We start from the raw sequence: 16,062 nt of genomic DNA on the forward strand, positions 1-16,062 counted from the left end.
TCTCTCTGTCTCGTTCCCTGTGTCACATTTCTCCAATTCTGTCCGAGGCTGTTTCTTTCTCTGTCTCTGTCTCTGATTCTCTCTGTCTCTGTCTCGTTCCCTGTGTCACATTTCTCCAATTCTGTCCGAGGCTGTTTCTTTCTCTGTCTCTGTCTCTGATTCTCTCTGTCTCTGTCTCGTTCCCTGTGTCACATTTCTCCAATTCTGTCCGAGGCTGTTTCTTTCTCTGTCTCTGTCTCTGATTCTCTCTGTCTCTGTCTCGTTCCCTGTGTCACATTTCTCTAATTCTGTCCGAGGCTGTTTCTTTCTCTGTCTCTGTCTCTGATTCTCTCTGTCTCATTCCCTGTGTCACTATTTCTCTAATTCTGTCCGAGGCTGTTTCTTTCTCTGTCTCTGTCTCTGATTCTCTCTGTCTCTGTCTCGTTCCCTGTGTCACATTTCTCCAATTCTGTCCGAGGCTGTTTCTTTCTCTCTCTCACTCTGTGTCTCTGTCTCTGATTCCCTGTCTGGGTGTCTCTGTCTCTGATTCTCTCTGTCTCGTTCCCTGTGTCACATTTCTCCAATTCTGTCCGAGGCTGTTTCTTTCTCTCTCTCACTCTGTGTCTCTGTCTCTGATTCCCTGTCTGGGTGTCTCTGTCTCTGATTCTCTCTGTCTCGTTCCCTGTGTCACATTTCTCTAATTCTGTCCGAGGCTGTTTCTTTCTCTGTCTCTGTCTCTGATTCTCTCTGTCTCATTCCCTGTGTCACTATTTCTCTAATTCTGTCCGAGGCTGTTTCTTTCTCTCTCTCACTCTGTGTCTCTGTCTCTGATTCCCTGTCTGGGTGTCTCTGTCTCTGATTCTCTCTGTCTCGTTCCCTGTGTCACATTTCTCTAATTCTGTCCGAGGCTGTTTCTTTCTCTGTCTCTGTCTCTGATTCTCTCTGTCTCATTCCCTGTGTCACTATTTCTCTAATTCTGTCCGAGGCTGTTTCTTTCTCTGTCTCTGTCTCTGATTCTCTCTGTCTCATTCCCTGTGTCACTATTTCTCTAATTCTGTCCGAGGCTGTTTCTTTCTCTGTCCCTGATTCTCTCTGTCTCTGTCTCTGTCTCTGTGTGTCTCTGTCTCTGTCTCGTTCCCTGTGTCACTATTTCTCTAATTCTGTCCGAGGCTGTTTCTTTCTCTGTCCCTGATTCTCTCTGTCTCTGTCTCTGTCTCTGTGTGTCTCTGTCTCTGTCTCGTTCCCTGTGTCACTATTTCTCTAATTCTGTCCGAGGCTGTTTCTTTCTCATTCTGTCTCTCTCTCTAATTCTGCGTCCGTCTCTCCCTTTCCACGTCTCTCTCTAACGCTGCGTCTCTGTACCAAGGGCCGGCTCCGCGGCGAGGAGCTGGGAAGGACACGTTTGGAAATGAAAGCTATCGATACCCATCTTTAAAAAAGGGAAAGTCATTAAACGCCGGGTTTCCCAGAGGGAAATTAGGCCGGAGTTTCTCCCAGTCACTTTCAATTAGAATTTAATGATGGCAGCAGAGAATTGTGGGTGAGGGTTCTAATGCCGGCAGGTTCACGTTTTCATTTCATTCTAATGAACGTTTTCCAACAAAAAGCGGGAGGCTTTCCCAGCCGGCTTCTGGGGCTCTGAGTTCAGGCTCCCGGGGGGGAGGGGAGAGCGGGCGGCCTCGAAAGCAAAGCTGGCGGCTGCGGCAGAGACCGGAGGCCTCCCCCTCACGCGGTCAGCAATCTCGCTGGGCAATGGCTGCCAACCATCGGGGGGCGCTAGACCTCAGAGCAAGCTGAGGCTCAAATCCCCTGAGACTAAAGAAAGGGGGAGGGCAGAGGGAAGGAGGGAGCGGAGGGGAGCTGAGGAGAAAGCGGGAGAGAGGTGGAAGAGGCAGGAGGGCAGCCCCTGCCCGGGGGTTCAGGAAACCTTCCTACCCAGGTGCTGGACGCGAGACCGGTGTCCCCGAGCCGGCAGTGAGCTCCCGTCCCTGCGGGGCTTCAGACAGAGGCCAGAGGCTCAGTCCGGGGGTCAAGCTGGGAGGGCCTCTGGGGCGGCTCCGGGTCCCACCGGGCTGTCTCCGGCCAGGGGGCCGACCCAAGGCCTCAGAGAAAGGGAGCCTTCTCCCCTCTCCTCCAGGAGGCGGCAGGAAGGGAGGCGAGGGGTCAGGATGCGAAAGGAGGTGCTGAGCCCCCCGCCGCCCAGGGCTCCAAGGGGAACCTGGGTCCCAGCGCGGGCTCCCCCCCAGGTCCAGCTCAGACCAGGCCGAGGTCTCTGGGACGCGGGGGAAGCGGGCCTCGGGCTCAGAACTCCCTCCCCGCACAGTCTGCACCTTCTCCGGGCCCAGGGTCGCCCGGGCCGGACGTGTCCGAGGCGGGCCACAAACTGCCAGCTCGGGCTCAGCTGTGATTAAATGACCTCGGCCCCTGGGCCCACGGGCGGCTCCCTGGCACCTGACAGATGGGGAAACTGAGGCAAAAGGGGACCGGCTGGGACTCAAGCCCGGGGCTCGGCAGCCCTTCCCCCCACCAGATGGAGGCCTTGAGAGCCAGAAGGGACCGTCCACTTTACAGGGCCCCAGAGGAAATGAGACAGAGGCTGAGGGGCCCTCCCACTTCCACCGGGGGAAGAGGGACATTCCTGGAGACAGAGAGAGGAAAAGTCAGAAGGGCAAAAACCAAAGCTCCTCGAACCCAGGGATCCCGGTCTCCATGCAAGAAGGGCCTCCGAAAGGGCAGGGAAGCTCTAAGAAGGGCCGACAGCCCCAGACGTAGGCCGCGGCTCAGGTAGCTTCAGGGACAGAATGCTCTCAGCCAGCTAACAAGCATCTATTAAGCACCTCCTGTGTGCCAGACACTGTGCTAAGCTTTGGGAATACAAAGTAATCAATGAGCATCTATTAAGCACCTAATGGGTATCAGGCACTGTACTGGAGATACAAAGAAGTCAACAAGCATCTATTAAGCACCTACTGGGTGCTAGACACCGATGAAGCATCTATTAAGCACCTACTGGGTGCCAGCTACTGGAAATATGAAAAGGGCAAAAGACAGTCCCTAACATGGTGAACCTGTCAGGCGCAAGGCCCCCTCTCGTGCTCTTCAGTAGAGTCCTTCAGGTTCATTTTCCCCAATTGTAAAATGCAGATCATAAGCCCCTAGGTCAAAGGGAGGATCAAATGACAGAAGATCTGTAAAGTCTTTCACAGACTTGAAAGCTGAGAGCCACATCTCTTATAATTATGAGGACAGTCCAAATCCAAAATCTGCCTTCAGGAGTTGCTTCCCCTTTATCATCCACCTCTTCTCCTCCTCCTCGCTCAAAGTCTCCCCAGGGAGTCAATACCCCTTTCTCTAAGGCTTTGATCACAGAAGCACAAGATCCGAGTTCAAATCCTACCTCAACCTCCCGATTTCAGAAAAGCCCGAGAGATTTACAGGAAGGATGCCGAGTGAAGCGAGTGGAACCAAGAGAACATTGTACATAGTAACAAGATTATGTGATGATCAGCCGCGATGGACGTGGCTCTTCTCCGCAAAGAGGCGATCCAAGGCAATTCCAACAGACTGGACGGAGAGAACCGTCCGCGTCAGAGAATTATGGATATGGAATATGGATCAGAGCCTACTGTTGTCACGTTTTTGTTTGCTTGCTTTTTCTTTCTCGTTTTTTTTGTCTGGTTTTTCTTGCACAAATGGCAAACAGGGAAATACATTTAGAAGGACTGTACAAACCTATGTATCGATAATCAGGCTGCTTGCTGTCTTGGAGAGGGGAGAGGAAAGGGAGGAAGGGAAAAAAATCAGGACACAGAGTCTTACAAAAATGAATGCTACACGTATTTGGGAAAACAAAATATGACTGAAGGGGAAAAAAACCCACAAATCCTACCTCAAATCCTTGCTACCTGAGCAATCTTGGGCAAGTCACTTGTCGGTTACAACATAGGGAGACGGGGCTAAATAAGCTCTGAGGTCCCTTCCAGATCTAATTCTGCATCTAATTCTATGTCTTCTAGTATTTAATGGGTTTTAATAAAGAAGCGATGACTCCTCAGGGTCCTCTTAGCTCTTAATTCAATTTAGATTGGATTTAGAAGCGCCTTCAAGGTTGGCCCCAGTCTTCTCCAAACTCTGGCTCTTTCCGGTTGCCCTCTGGGAAATGTCTGCCCCCAAGGACTCTGGGCTGGAGCTCTTCCTTAAAGTTCCTTGAAATACCGAGGCGAGAACCTTTTGTCCTTGTTACAACTAAATAAATAAAATGAGGTTTTATGTGACTCTGTGGTGTCTCTTCGGGCAGTATTTTTTTCACTTTTTTATATAGTTAGTGTTGTATTTAATTGAGACCATAACTCTGCTATACGTCCTTCTAGAGTACAACCTTTCAAGGAAATGGCAGAACTTTGATTTTTCCTTAAAAACTGCCGAAACTTTCCTCCACTTGCTTAACTTTGGGAGCTAAGTGGCAGGCGGAGCTTCCTGTGGCCAAAAGGCAAAAGCCCGCCGGGGAGGAGGCGAGAGTAGCGGCCTTCCGCTGAGTGCCGGAGTCCCAGCCGACCACCCTGCTCAGGCCGGCGACGTCCCCACCTTGACTCCTGCACGAAGCGGACCCCGAGTCCTCAGCCTCTCATGACCAGCGACGGCCCAGCAGGCAGTGGGTGACTGAGCGGCCTCCACGGTCCTGGAAACAAACCGTTCCCACCCGCCCATTCCTCCAGGGTGGGGTACACGCCTCCCTAACACACCGTGCATAAGGACTGTTGGTTGGGCCCGTAGCAGGCTGTGGCCATCATGTGGGCTTCAGCTTCCCAGAGCCACGAGCAGCCCTCGCACAGAGCCCCCACACAGAGAGGGACTTGGACCGCTGGCGGTGCAGGGAGACCGGGCCGGGAACTGCCGCTGGGGCTGCCCGCGGGGCCTGCCATCCCAGCTCTGGGGGGCTGCCCGCGGGGCCTGCCGTCCCAGCTCTGAGGAGCATCTCTGGTCCCCGGCTTTCCCAGAACCTTGGTGCTTGTGAGCGGCCCGCCTGGTCTCGGCGCCCCCGGATCGCCGCAGGCCCCTCTCCCCTTAGCGTGGCTGACGGGTCCCACGTCCTCAGGCGAGTCAGAGTCAGCCTCCTCCGAGTCACTGCTCGATGGTTTCCAAGTATTTCTCCCAAACCCAGTACCAGACCACTGCTCGGCACCCGGAGCCCAAAAGGGGCTTCACACACCATGGTTGGAACTTCTGGAACAGGAGGGTGCCCAAGAGGCCTGAAGACAGAAGCAGCCCCCAACCCAGAGTCACCAAGCTCTGGCTTCTGCTTCTCCCTGATGGTTACCAGCTTAGGTAAATCCCTTTTCTCTGGGCCTCAATTCCCTCATCTGTAAAATGGGGATAACAAAACAGCATCAGCTTTGGAAGATTCTTGGGAGGACGGTCCGACAGGATGACGGCAGTCCCAGCCAGAGATCCCCAGGGCCCTCAGCCGCCAGGAGCTGCTTTGGGGGATAATTATTTCTCTTTCCACTCCTCCAGCACACACAGGATGCACCCGACACCCTCTCACTTCACATCCCACTTAATCACTGTCAATCTACTTCACTGATGTATTCTATTAAGCAACCACAGGGAGAGAGAGGAGGAAGAGGAGGAGGGGAAGAGGAGGGAAGGAAGAAGAGAAGAGGTGGGGAAGAAGAGAAGGAGGGAGAGGAGAAGGAAGAGCAGGAGGAAGATCCTTAGCAGCGGGATTCGGGTGGGCCCCCCCCTCCACATGTGGTCCCCTCATAGCCCTGGTCAGGGAGGTCAGGACCAAGGAAGCAGAAGTGGCCCGAGGGGGGCAGGAGCTCTCTGCAGATACACCTCTGAGGCCATCCCAGAGAAGGGGCTTCCTGGGGGGGGCGACCCTTCCCGGAGGTCATGAGTCAGAAAGGATGGATTCCTGGTCTGGGCCTGACCAAGTGACCCCCCCGGAGCTCCCCGCCCTACAGTGACCAGACAAAGGAGAGCGCCACTCGCCAGTCAGAACACAAAAGGCTGTCTTGTCATCCTCTGCCAGGGCGGGCTCCCCCTGAGTCACTGGGTCAGACTTGGAGGCTGCTGGGTCCGGCTGGGTTCTTGCTTTTGAGTGTTGAGGCCCCTGAAGCCCAGAAAGCTGCTGTGACTGGTCTGGAGCACTGGAATCCCAGGGCTGTGCCCACTGCCTGGCTGTGCCCGCTGCCCAGCTATGCCCACTGCCCGGCTCTGCCCACTGCCTGGCTGTGTCCGCTGTCCGGCTGTGCCCGCTGCCCGGCTGTGCCCACTGTCCGGCTCTGCCCGCCTCTGCCCACTGTCTGGCTGTGCCTGCTGTCTGGCTCTGCCCACTGCCCGGCTCTGCCTGCTGCCCAGCTGTACCCGCTGTCCGGCTATGCCCACTGCCCGGCTCTGCCCGCTGCCCAGCTATGCCCACTGCCCGGCTGTGTCCGCTGTCCAGCTGTGCCCACTGCCCGGCTCTGCCCACTGCCTGGCTGTGCCCACTGTCTGGCTGTGCCTGCTGTCTGGCTCTGCCCACTGCCCAGCTCTGCCCGCCTCTGCCCACTGCCCGGCTCTGGCGGGCCTCCCTACCTGGACAGAGCTCAGATTATGCAGAGGCACCTGCACACAGTGGGCACTTCAGTTTCCCTTTGGCACGGCCCCTGTCTCTCTCCCTGCGGTAACGCCCGGAAGGGCGCCTGTAAGCGTCTCGAGGGCCGGGTACAGACCAGACGCTCAGTGACATCGGCCGAATTAACAGAATTGTTTCCTTTAGACCGTCACAAAATGCTGACCGGATGGAGGACTTTCAATGGAAACATACAGCGAATCCTTGTATTAGGGATGGGGCACAAACAGAAAACAGAAATCATGGAAACCATAAGGAACTGGGAACTAACTGACCTGTCCGAGAACCACGGCGGGCAGCAGGACCGGCTGGGAGTGGGCGGAGCGGGCCCCAGAGCCGGGAAGATCCGGTTCCAACACCGGCCGAGGGGCTGCGAGCAAGTCCCTAAGACTGGGGAGTCGCAATCTGCAATCAGCGGAGGGGATTTCCATACAAGGAATTCTCACGCTGACAGAATCACGGCCTCCCTCTCTCCCCCGTCTAGGGCCCTCTCCTGCAGGGACAAGGTGGCGGAGGAGATTCCCGGGCTCACAGAAAGGTTCCCTGGGTCCCCAGGAAGGCCGCGGGACCCTGACTCCGAGCCCGAGGGAGCCGCCGGGCCAGCTTTCCCGCAGCAGGAGGGCCGCTTCATGGCGGGGAGAGGCTCCCAGGCAAGCTGGGCCAGGAGCAGCTCCCTGTGCAACGGCCCCCGGCGAGGATTTCTGAGCCTCCTCGGGGCGGGCTGGGAGAAGGGCAGGGGCGGTTTTTTCTGGGCGCTTTCAGCACAGGGCCCGGGGCCGGGGAGCCGGACTCCTACGCGGGAATGCAACTTGTTCCCAGATAAAGCCGTCCAGGGGCCAGGAGGGAGCGGCCGGCCTGGGGGGCGGGACGGGCCTTGCAGGCCAGGGGGCTGTGGGAAGCCGGGTGGGGGGCGGGGGCCAGTGCCACGGGCTGGGCTTGGGCAGCGCGGTCTCGCAGGGGCTTCAAAGGCCGATTGTGAGGCAGCTCCCCACCGCCCGGCAGAGAAGGGCCAGGCAGCGGGCAGACCTTTCTAGACAAGGACAACGTGACGCTCTGTCCTCCCGATTGTTGCAGTTTCTCCCCTCACTCGGAGATGCTTTTTCAAAAGGTCAACAATGTATTTTTCCACGCGGAGAGGAGGCGCGCCGAGGTGCTCCTGGGAGCAAGGGCTGCCGTGTCCCCAAAGCGGACGGGGTCCCTGGGGCCGAGGGGCCGGGCGGGACTCAGGCAGCCTCCCTGTGGGAGCGGGGAGGAAGGGGAGGCCGAGGGGCTCGGGAGCGCGGCGGCCTTGTCCCCCAGCTAGCTCGGCCCGGCTCCAGAGCTGCTCCGGAGCCTCCTCTTCCTCCTCCTGCTGCTGGAACCCGGAGACGGGAGGGAAGCTGCAAGAGCAAACTTGCCCCTACGCGCCCTGACAGGGAAGGCTTGGATGGGAGAAATGACCGGGGAAGGGGGAGCACTCGCCCGAGATGGGGAGTCTGGCGGCCGGGACAACCAGGAAAGGAGGCTGGAAACTCGAGTCCCAGGAAGGGGGCAAGGAAGGGTCGGCTGGGGGGGAGGCCCTGCCTGGGACAGGCACTGGGGAGACCCGGAGGGGGTGAGAGAGGCTGCCGCCCCTCCTCCTCCCCGTCCCCCCCGGGAGCGACCCCGGCTTCCAAGTCCTCCTTGGGGGGTCCCGCCCCCCCCTCGGGTCCCACAGCTTGAATTCCCCAGTGCAAACAGCTGGAAACAACCCCCCCCCCAGCCCCCTCCAAAAACCGGAGCGAGGAAGCCTGGGCGGCTGTTCCTGCCAAGCGGAGCTCGGAATTAGCTGCATTCCATTTCATTAAAACAATTACCTGAGAGCCGGCCAAGAATGACACAAAGCTTCCTCCCGGCCCCCCAGGAACGACGCCTGCTTCCCGTGTCAGCCGGCAGAGCGAGCCGGGACACACGCTCCCGGGGGACGGCCCCACCACGTGGCCGCCGGAGGAAACCTCGGGCAACTCCCCGTCCCGGGGGAGCGCGGGGCACTCACCTCCCTCGGGAAGCCGGGCCGACCCGGGGGCCTTCCTGGGGCTGCCCGTGCCGGGGAGGGCGCCGGGCGGCACAGCTCTGACTCAGCACGAGCAGGGCCCCGAGCCGGGCTGCGGCCGCGAGGTCAGGCTCTGGGCCCCTCCGGCCCCTGCCCCCCTCGGCCCCTGATAAGGCCCTGCATGACATGGAGCCATCGGCATTCCTCCCCGCCCCCTCGGCCCAGACTCTCCCCAGGCTCCTGCCCACAAGCAGCCCGGCCCCAGGTCGCAGGGGACGGAGAGCGCCCCTCGCCGGCAGGGCAGGGGGCCGCCGGAGCCAGCCGGGCCCAGGGGAGCAGCCCCTGCTTTTTGGAAACCTCGGGGGGAGGGGGGGTTCTCTCCCTGGAGCCCAAGGCTCAGGGTCACTCCGAGGGCCCGAACCCCACTGCAGAGATCAGCCGCAGGTCCCGGACAGCTCATGTACCTGACCCACAAATGGAGGCCCCGAGCCAGGCGGCCTTTCAGAATGGATCGGTGTCCATGACAACTCATCCTGGGAGCCTCGATCCATGTCTTCCCAGCTCAGCCCTGAGGGCCACACAGTCTTATCATCCCCATTTCACAGATGAGGAAACCGAGGCCCAAACTTTAGTGACAGACGCAGAGCCCGCAGCGAAGGGGATGACTCTGAACCCGGCGCTCTGCTCCCTGACCCCCCCCCCCCACAGCCACGGGGAAGGGGAGGCCCCCTAACACTGGCCGGCAGCCTTGGCCCATCCGTTCCTATCAACAGCCTGTCTGTCTGCAGGTTTGGATCCGCGCACAGTATTCCCACTATCTCCCCAAAGGCCAGGGAGCAAACGGAAAACAGGAAAGCCGGGCTTCTGGGCCAGAGGGAGGGGGCCACTCGGCCCACACTCACATAAACAGGAATCATCCCCTCCCCCCGGGGGACAGGAAAGCTCCAGGGAAGGGGAGCGGGCTGCCCAGGGAACCAGTCCCACCCGGAGGGCCGCAGGACACTCTCCTTCCGGCTCCCGGCCTAGAAGAAGGACCAGAATAGGAGACCCTCGCAAAGGGCCAAGTCCATCCCCCGGGGCATTTCCTCCCCAAAAGCAGAGAATAAGATGGTGGCAGGAACTTTGTATTTCAAAGTAAAACCGATGGTCAACTGATAGTGATGAAGCCCAAGGAGCCTCCTTCCCTTTTTCTGAGAAGGGCCTGGGACTAGACGGGAGGCGTGAGCAGCCCGAGATCCCCAGGGAGCCTCAGAGTGGGATCCGAACCCAGGACGCTGAGCCCACCTCCAGGCCCTTTCTGCTGCCTCGTGGAGCAGCAAAAGTCCAAAAGCGCTTCCCAAGAAAGGTCTGCGGGCTCCCCGAGAAGGGGGCAGTAACCCTGGGAGGCTCGCAGGGCGCCTTCAGATAAGATTATCTCCCAGAAGAGGCAGCAGGGTTTCCTGTACCCAGAGTGCCCCTGGCCAGGGGAGTCCTTAAAATGTGGACTCTGCCCCCCAGGAGGGCCGGGCGGGTGGGCAGCACCTCAGAGGAGGGTCTCCCTCACGACGGAGGGGCGCCCAAGGCCCTGAGGCCGACTGGTGCCCCAGGGAGGAGGGCCGGCAGGTGGGCAGTGCCTCAGAGGAGGGTCTCCCTCACCGACGGGGGGGGGGCGCCCGAGGCCCTGTGCCCCACCGATGCCCCAGGGAGGAGGGCCGGGCAGGTGGGCAGCGCCTCAGAGGAGGGTCTCCCTCACCAACGGGGTGCGCCCGAGGCCCTGCGGCCTACTGGTGCCCCAGGGAGGAGGGCTGGGCAGGTGGGCAGTGCCTCAGAGGAGGGTCTCCCTCACCAACGGGGTGCGCCCGAGGCCCTGCGGCCTACTGGTGCCCCAGGGAGGAGGGCCGGACCCCAGGGAGGAGGGCCGGGCAGGTGGGCAGCGCCTCAGAGGAGGGTCTCCCTCACCAACGGGGTGCGCCCGAGGCCCTGCGGCCTACTGGTGCCCCAGGGAGGAGGGCCGGACCCCAGGGAGGAGGGCCAGGGCCCAGAGTCCGGTGCCTCAGCCAAGGTCACCCGGGAAGTGACAGGAGCTCCGAGGGCAGAAGGCCCTTTGCCACCTGCCTTCGCCAGGGGTCCCCGGGATTCATTTCAATCTAATTCAGCTCCAGGAAACATCTCTCAAGTTCCTTTTGTGTGGAGATAAGAGGATGACAGAGTTCCCGCCTTCAGGGAGCTTCAGGGAACACAGACACGCCTGGCAAAGGAAAGACTGGCAGTTCCGGGCTTAAGGGAAAATCCTCATGAAGTGCTCTGGGCGGGGCGGCCCGATGGCTAGCGCAGGCCCTGGCGTCAGAGGAACCCGAATTCAAATCCTCTTCTTACCAGCCGCTGTCTCTGATCCCACCTGCCGGGAAAGCCTGGGACGGACTCGCCCTGGAGCCAGGAAAAGCCTAACGGCGCAGAGATGAGGACGTTTTACGGAGGGGAAATGATCTTCGGCTTCAGGCCGGAAGTGAAAATAGCAGGGCTGGGATTTGAACCCAGGACCCCAGCCTTTAAGTCTGCTGGTTTTTTCACTAGCCGTGTAGCTGCTTCCTCACCTCCTGAAACTTAAGGCCTCAGCGTGTGGTACAAGCAAAGACCCGCGATCCTCTCTAGACGCCCGAGGCCCACGAGAGCCTGGCTTGACAGAGGACCCCCCTTTCTCAGGCTTCTAGGCCCGGCCGCCACCCAGGCTCCCTGCCCTCAGGGGGCTGACCTTCTAGAAGGCCCGGGAGCCCCGGGAACGCTGAATGGCTGCCCAGCTCCAGGGAGACCCGGCTCGGTGCCCGGGGAGGGCTTGGCGAGTCACTTCCCCAGACCCAGCAGCTGGGCGCCCCTGACCCCGGCCCGACACACAGAGGAGCCACAGACGGACTGCACAAAGTCCAGACTTTCCATGGAAACAGGGAGGTTCCACAGGCCCGGCTGCCTGAGGCAACTCCCCTGCCCCCCAGCAGGACAATAAGGCTCTGTCTTCTGAAGGGTCAGGGCTTCTGGGAAGCTGAAAGACGACAGATCCAGATTGCGGAGGCCAGTGGGCAATGCCAACAGCTGGCTGGGCCCCCGCAGGCCTGGGAGGCTCCGAGCCCCAAGGGGCGGGGCTGGCCCCCCAAGGCCGTTTCCTGGGTGTAGTCCCCGGGGCAGGCATTTCACGGGAACGCATCACCCCCCCCCCCCCCCCCCCCCGGTTAGTCACACAGGACAGAACGCCGGCGGAGACGGCCATCGGCCTTCGAGACAGTAAATTATAAGATCTCACACAGACAGAGCCGGATGGATAACCCGGCAGGCCGCAATCATCACCGCCATCGCGGCGGGCACGGATCCGTGGGCTTGGCAAAGGGAGTTACCTCAGGGACCTGGAGCTTCCCGCCAGCCTGGAAGTGGGTGCTACAAAAGGGCACATAATTATAATCACCAGCCCCAGTGACTGAGGAAGCCCAGAGTCGCCCAGCCAGGAGGCGGCCGAGGCAGAATCTGAACTCGGCTCTCGCTGACTCCCGGCCACCGGGCGGCCTCGGGCCCACCCGGCCGGTTCCCAGAGAAGGGGCTGGGTGACCGGCCCCAAGGGGCACGGGCATAAGGCACCAGCTGAGCCGCTCGGAACCCCGGGGCCGAGAAGCGGGGAGGACCGAGAGGGTCCGGCTCGGGCGCCAGGGAAACTCCATCCAGGACAACCCAGCCAGGAGCTCGGCCAGAGAAGCTACCAGCCCCGCGGGGCCGAGGGGGAAGGGGGAGGCAGGGCACGGCGGGGCTGGACACTGTGTATTTACGTTCTCTGCCCAAGCGAAGGGAGAGTTATAAATTTGTTACTTATTAAACAACACATGGCCAGCCCGTCTGTCACAGGCCGCTCCAGGGAGGGAACGTTTCTCCAATTATTTTCCAAAAACAAAAGTCTGGCTACAAAGATTCTGCCCCCTCCCACCCCACCCCCAGCCCAGCCGGCCAAAAAGAAAAAAGATGGCTCATGAGCTCTCTAATGGGGCTCCCAGGCCAAAGCACTCTGGGGAGGGAAAAAATAAAAACACGAGACCCGGGCCATTATTGTGTCCACCCTCAGAAAAACAGCTGACAGCCAAGTCCGGGAGCAGCCAGCCAGAAAGGCAGAGGGGCCGAGACCCAGGGGCCGGGCAAATTCCTCTGCCCGCCCTCACCCACCGGCAAGTGGCCTGGGCCCGGCAGCCAGGCGGGGCCCGGGGGCTCCCGGGAGCACAGCTGCACCCAGATCCGGGCCCCTGCTCCCCTGCCCCGACCTGTCCCATCTTTCCTTTCAGGGAGTAACTGTTCTTTTCCCCCCACGGAGGGGGAGGAGGAAGCGTTTGAGGGCAGGCATCCAGGACCTCAGCTACAAACTCCAGCCCCTTGAACACAACAGAGAGAAACAGGCTGCAAACAGCTTGGGACGCTCAAGAGTTCCCAGCTCCAGGAGTGAGAAGGAGCCCGGGGCATCGTGCCCGGCGTCGCCCACCTTCTGCCAGGGGAGGAACCCAAGGGGCCCAAAGAGGACCTCGGACCCAGGGCTCCGACTCTCCCTCTACCAGGTCTCAGAGGCGACAGGAAGGGCCCACTGGGCGCTAAGAGCAGGAGATACCAAAAGAAAACCATTGCTGCCCTCAGACTCACACTCTGCCCGAGGCAGGGGCAGATAAGGAAATGGGGAAACTGGCCCAGCTAAGTGCGCAGAAAGGGGGACACAAAGGGGTCCCCAGGGCGGCATTCACAGCTAGGGAAGGACGGGGAAGCCCCTGGAGGGGCAGGTGGCCCCAGCTCTTGGCAGGCCCGGGCACACAGTAGGTGCTTCCTCAGTGCTTCGGGAGCGGTCTGCTGGAGCCCTGAGAGAAGGGAGGGCTTCCAGGGGAACGGGCCTGGAGAAGGTGCCCAGAGCTTGTGAGAGCCGATGCAGGGGAGCCCACAGGAGCCCGGAGCCCCGCGGGCGGAATCGGAGAGGGAGGGCGCGAGTTCCGACTCCCACCGGGCCGCCCACCACCCTGTCTCTCAGCGGCTCCAACTCGGGTCCTTCCCCTCCCCGCCGCACCCAGTAACCACCCGAGGCTCAGGAGAGGGGCCGGCCCGGGCTCTCCCAGACGAGGAAGACTACCTGCCCGGAGCCAGGGCCGGCGGGCACGCGGAGCGGAGCCAGGGCCGGCGGGCACGCGGAGCGGAGCCAGGGCCGGCGGGCACGCGGAGCGGAGCCCGGCTGGCCGCTCGGGAGCCGGGGCCCGGCTGTCCCCGGGGGAGGCCCACAAGTGGCAGGGAGGCCTCCTCCCCGCCCCCCCGACGCTCCTGTGCCTACAAATAGCCCCAAGTGTCACTCAGACCTGGCGCCCGGGCTTCGGGGGAGGAGGAGGAGGCCCCATCTGTCCTGTCTGTCGGAGACATCCTGAGCAGAGTTGTCCAGTCACTCCGGCGCTCGCTCTGCCTCTCAGGGTCTCTGCGCTAACTTTTCCCTCCTCCCGCCTCCGGGGCGTAAGGGACTCCTGGGGAGGGGGCTCCGGGGGCAGGGAGCCCGCGAGCTCTGGCCGGCCATCCTCACCCCCTTCGGGGGGTCGGCCAGTCCCGAGACACGTCGAGGGGAGGGGTGCGGCCCGGGCCAGCCCCCAGCTCCAAGCCCGAGGGGCCAGAAGCCCAGCCCAGCCCCCTCACATCCAGGCAGTTTCACGGGAAACAAACGCAGGCACCGACCCATCCCACCGGAGACCCCCGTCGCCAAGGGCCAGCCCCTCTGGGCTGGAAGGGGACCCCGGGAGGAGCGCATTCAACCTGTAAGCGAGCCCCCCACCCCCGTCCCCCCAGCCTCAGGTGGGAGTCCTCCGCCGAGCTCCCCCGCTGCCCCTTTTCGGTCCCAGGTTCAACTCCCCAGAACTGGGGGGCGGGAGGCAAGTGCAGGGGGGGAAACTGCTCAGGGGAAGAGGGGTGGAGGGGTGGGCGGCTGGACTGCCGGGGCCGCGGACCCCCGGCGGCTGGGAGGTGCTGGGGCGGGGGCGGCGAGGGGGGGCGCGGTGGGGGATCTTTGAGATCAAAGCTCGTTAAAAGTGCCCGGGGGGGCTGCCAGCTGCCGGCCAGTCTGGGGGGTCCCCAACCCCGCCCCGTGGGGCGGCGGCGGCGCGGGGTGGGGGCCCCGGTCCCGCGTGGGCCGCGCACTCACCGAGGTCGTCCATGGCCGGGCCGTTCTCCTGGCTCTCCCTGCTCTCCTGGCTGGCTCGCGCTCTCTCCGCCCCGCAACTTTTCCGCCGCCGCGGCGAGCTCGGCCCGGAGCGCGCCCGCGCCCCCGCGTGTCCGCCCGCGCGCGCACGCCCCGGCACCGCCCCCTGCGCGCGCGCGGAGCCCGGCGGGGGAGGGGCCTGCGTGGGCGCTCCCGGCGCGGGCCCCGGGCGCCCCCTGCCGGACGCGCGGCGCCTCCCCGCGTGGGGCCGCCCCCCGCCGACGCACCCGCCACGTGCGGCGCCCCCTGGAGAAGCTGAAGAGGCGGTCCCCTCCGCCACCCTCCCACGTGGGAGTCCCCTTGTCCCCGCACGACACGTGGGAACCTCCCACTAAAACCTATGTGGTTAGGGGCCTTTGCCATACCCACGGGATACAAAGCACCCCCCACCCACATCCACGTGGGAGCCCGCAACACCTCCCCTCCTCCCCAGGGCGCCCCTCCCCGGGGACGGAAATTGTCCTCTAGACCCCCTACCCAACTCCCAACTCGAACCTTGGGGGGCCACCAAGACCTAGGCTTCCCCACATAGGAAGACTCCCCTCGTGCCCATCACCTGGGAGACCCCAGATGTCCCACCCCCACCAATAAGAACCACTCTCCTTCCCAGTCCATTGAAGACCCCTCCCGCTTCCTGCAACACCTTGTGAGAGCCAGATGTGGGGGGCGTCCCTCAGACACCCCTTCCATGTTTCCCCACCCACCACAGAGGCTCCACCCAGAGGCCACGGGCATCCCTCCCGACGCCTCTGGGAGCACCCACGGGCATCCCTCCCGACGCCTCTGGGAGCACCCACGGGCATCCCTCCCGACGCCTCTGGGAGCACCCACGGGCATCCCTCCCGACGCCTCTGGGAGCACCCACGGGCATCCCTCCCGACGCCTCTGGGAGCACCCACGGGCATCCAGCTCCGGTTGCCATACACGGAACCCACCCTTATGGTACGGGAGCCACCCCAATCCCCCGACCCAGTGTGGGCTGGGGCGCACGAGAAGCGCTTCAGAAGTCCAGCCCTGGGACAGCCCATCCCCCTCTGCCGTGTGGGAGCCCCTCAGAGACCCAGCCCACCCACGTCCCGCAAATACTACGGCAGGGCCGTCCACACTGGGCTCCCTGCCTCCAAAATCTGTACCCCGCGGCAACAGCGAGATTATCGGCCATCGGTTCTGATGGACCCGGTTCTTTCCAACAGCCAAGTGATGGGGCCAGTTCCGAGGTCTTGTGATGGGTCCAGT

The 16,062-nt window shown here is 61.9% G+C and overlaps 1 protein-coding gene across 9 annotated transcripts in view; it reads right to left on the reverse strand.

Moving 5' to 3' along the window:
• Positions 1-14,897, reverse strand: part of PXN (paxillin) — a 43,969-nt gene extending 29,072 nt beyond the window's left edge. For 4 of the 9 annotated variants that reach the window (XM_051972920.1, XM_051972922.1, XM_051972921.1 and 1 more), the window contains exon 1: positions 14,770-14,897. In XM_051972920.1, coding sequence (XP_051828880.1) covers positions 14,770-14,782 — 13 coding nt within the window. In that variant the 5' untranslated portion in view covers positions 14,783-14,897. Of the gene's footprint in view, positions 1-8,430; positions 8,453-8,609; positions 8,681-14,769 lie in introns of those variants that run through there. The other 5 variants (XM_051972926.1, XM_051972927.1, XM_051972928.1 and 2 more) reach the window with 5 other exon arrangements.
• Positions 14,898-16,062: the final 1,165 nt, after the last annotated feature.

This window comes from Antechinus flavipes, chromosome 1 (assembly GCF_016432865.1).
Source record: "Antechinus flavipes isolate AdamAnt ecotype Samford, QLD, Australia chromosome 1, AdamAnt_v2, whole genome shotgun sequence".
Classification (NCBI taxonomy): domain Eukaryota; kingdom Metazoa; phylum Chordata; class Mammalia; order Dasyuromorphia; family Dasyuridae; genus Antechinus; species Antechinus flavipes.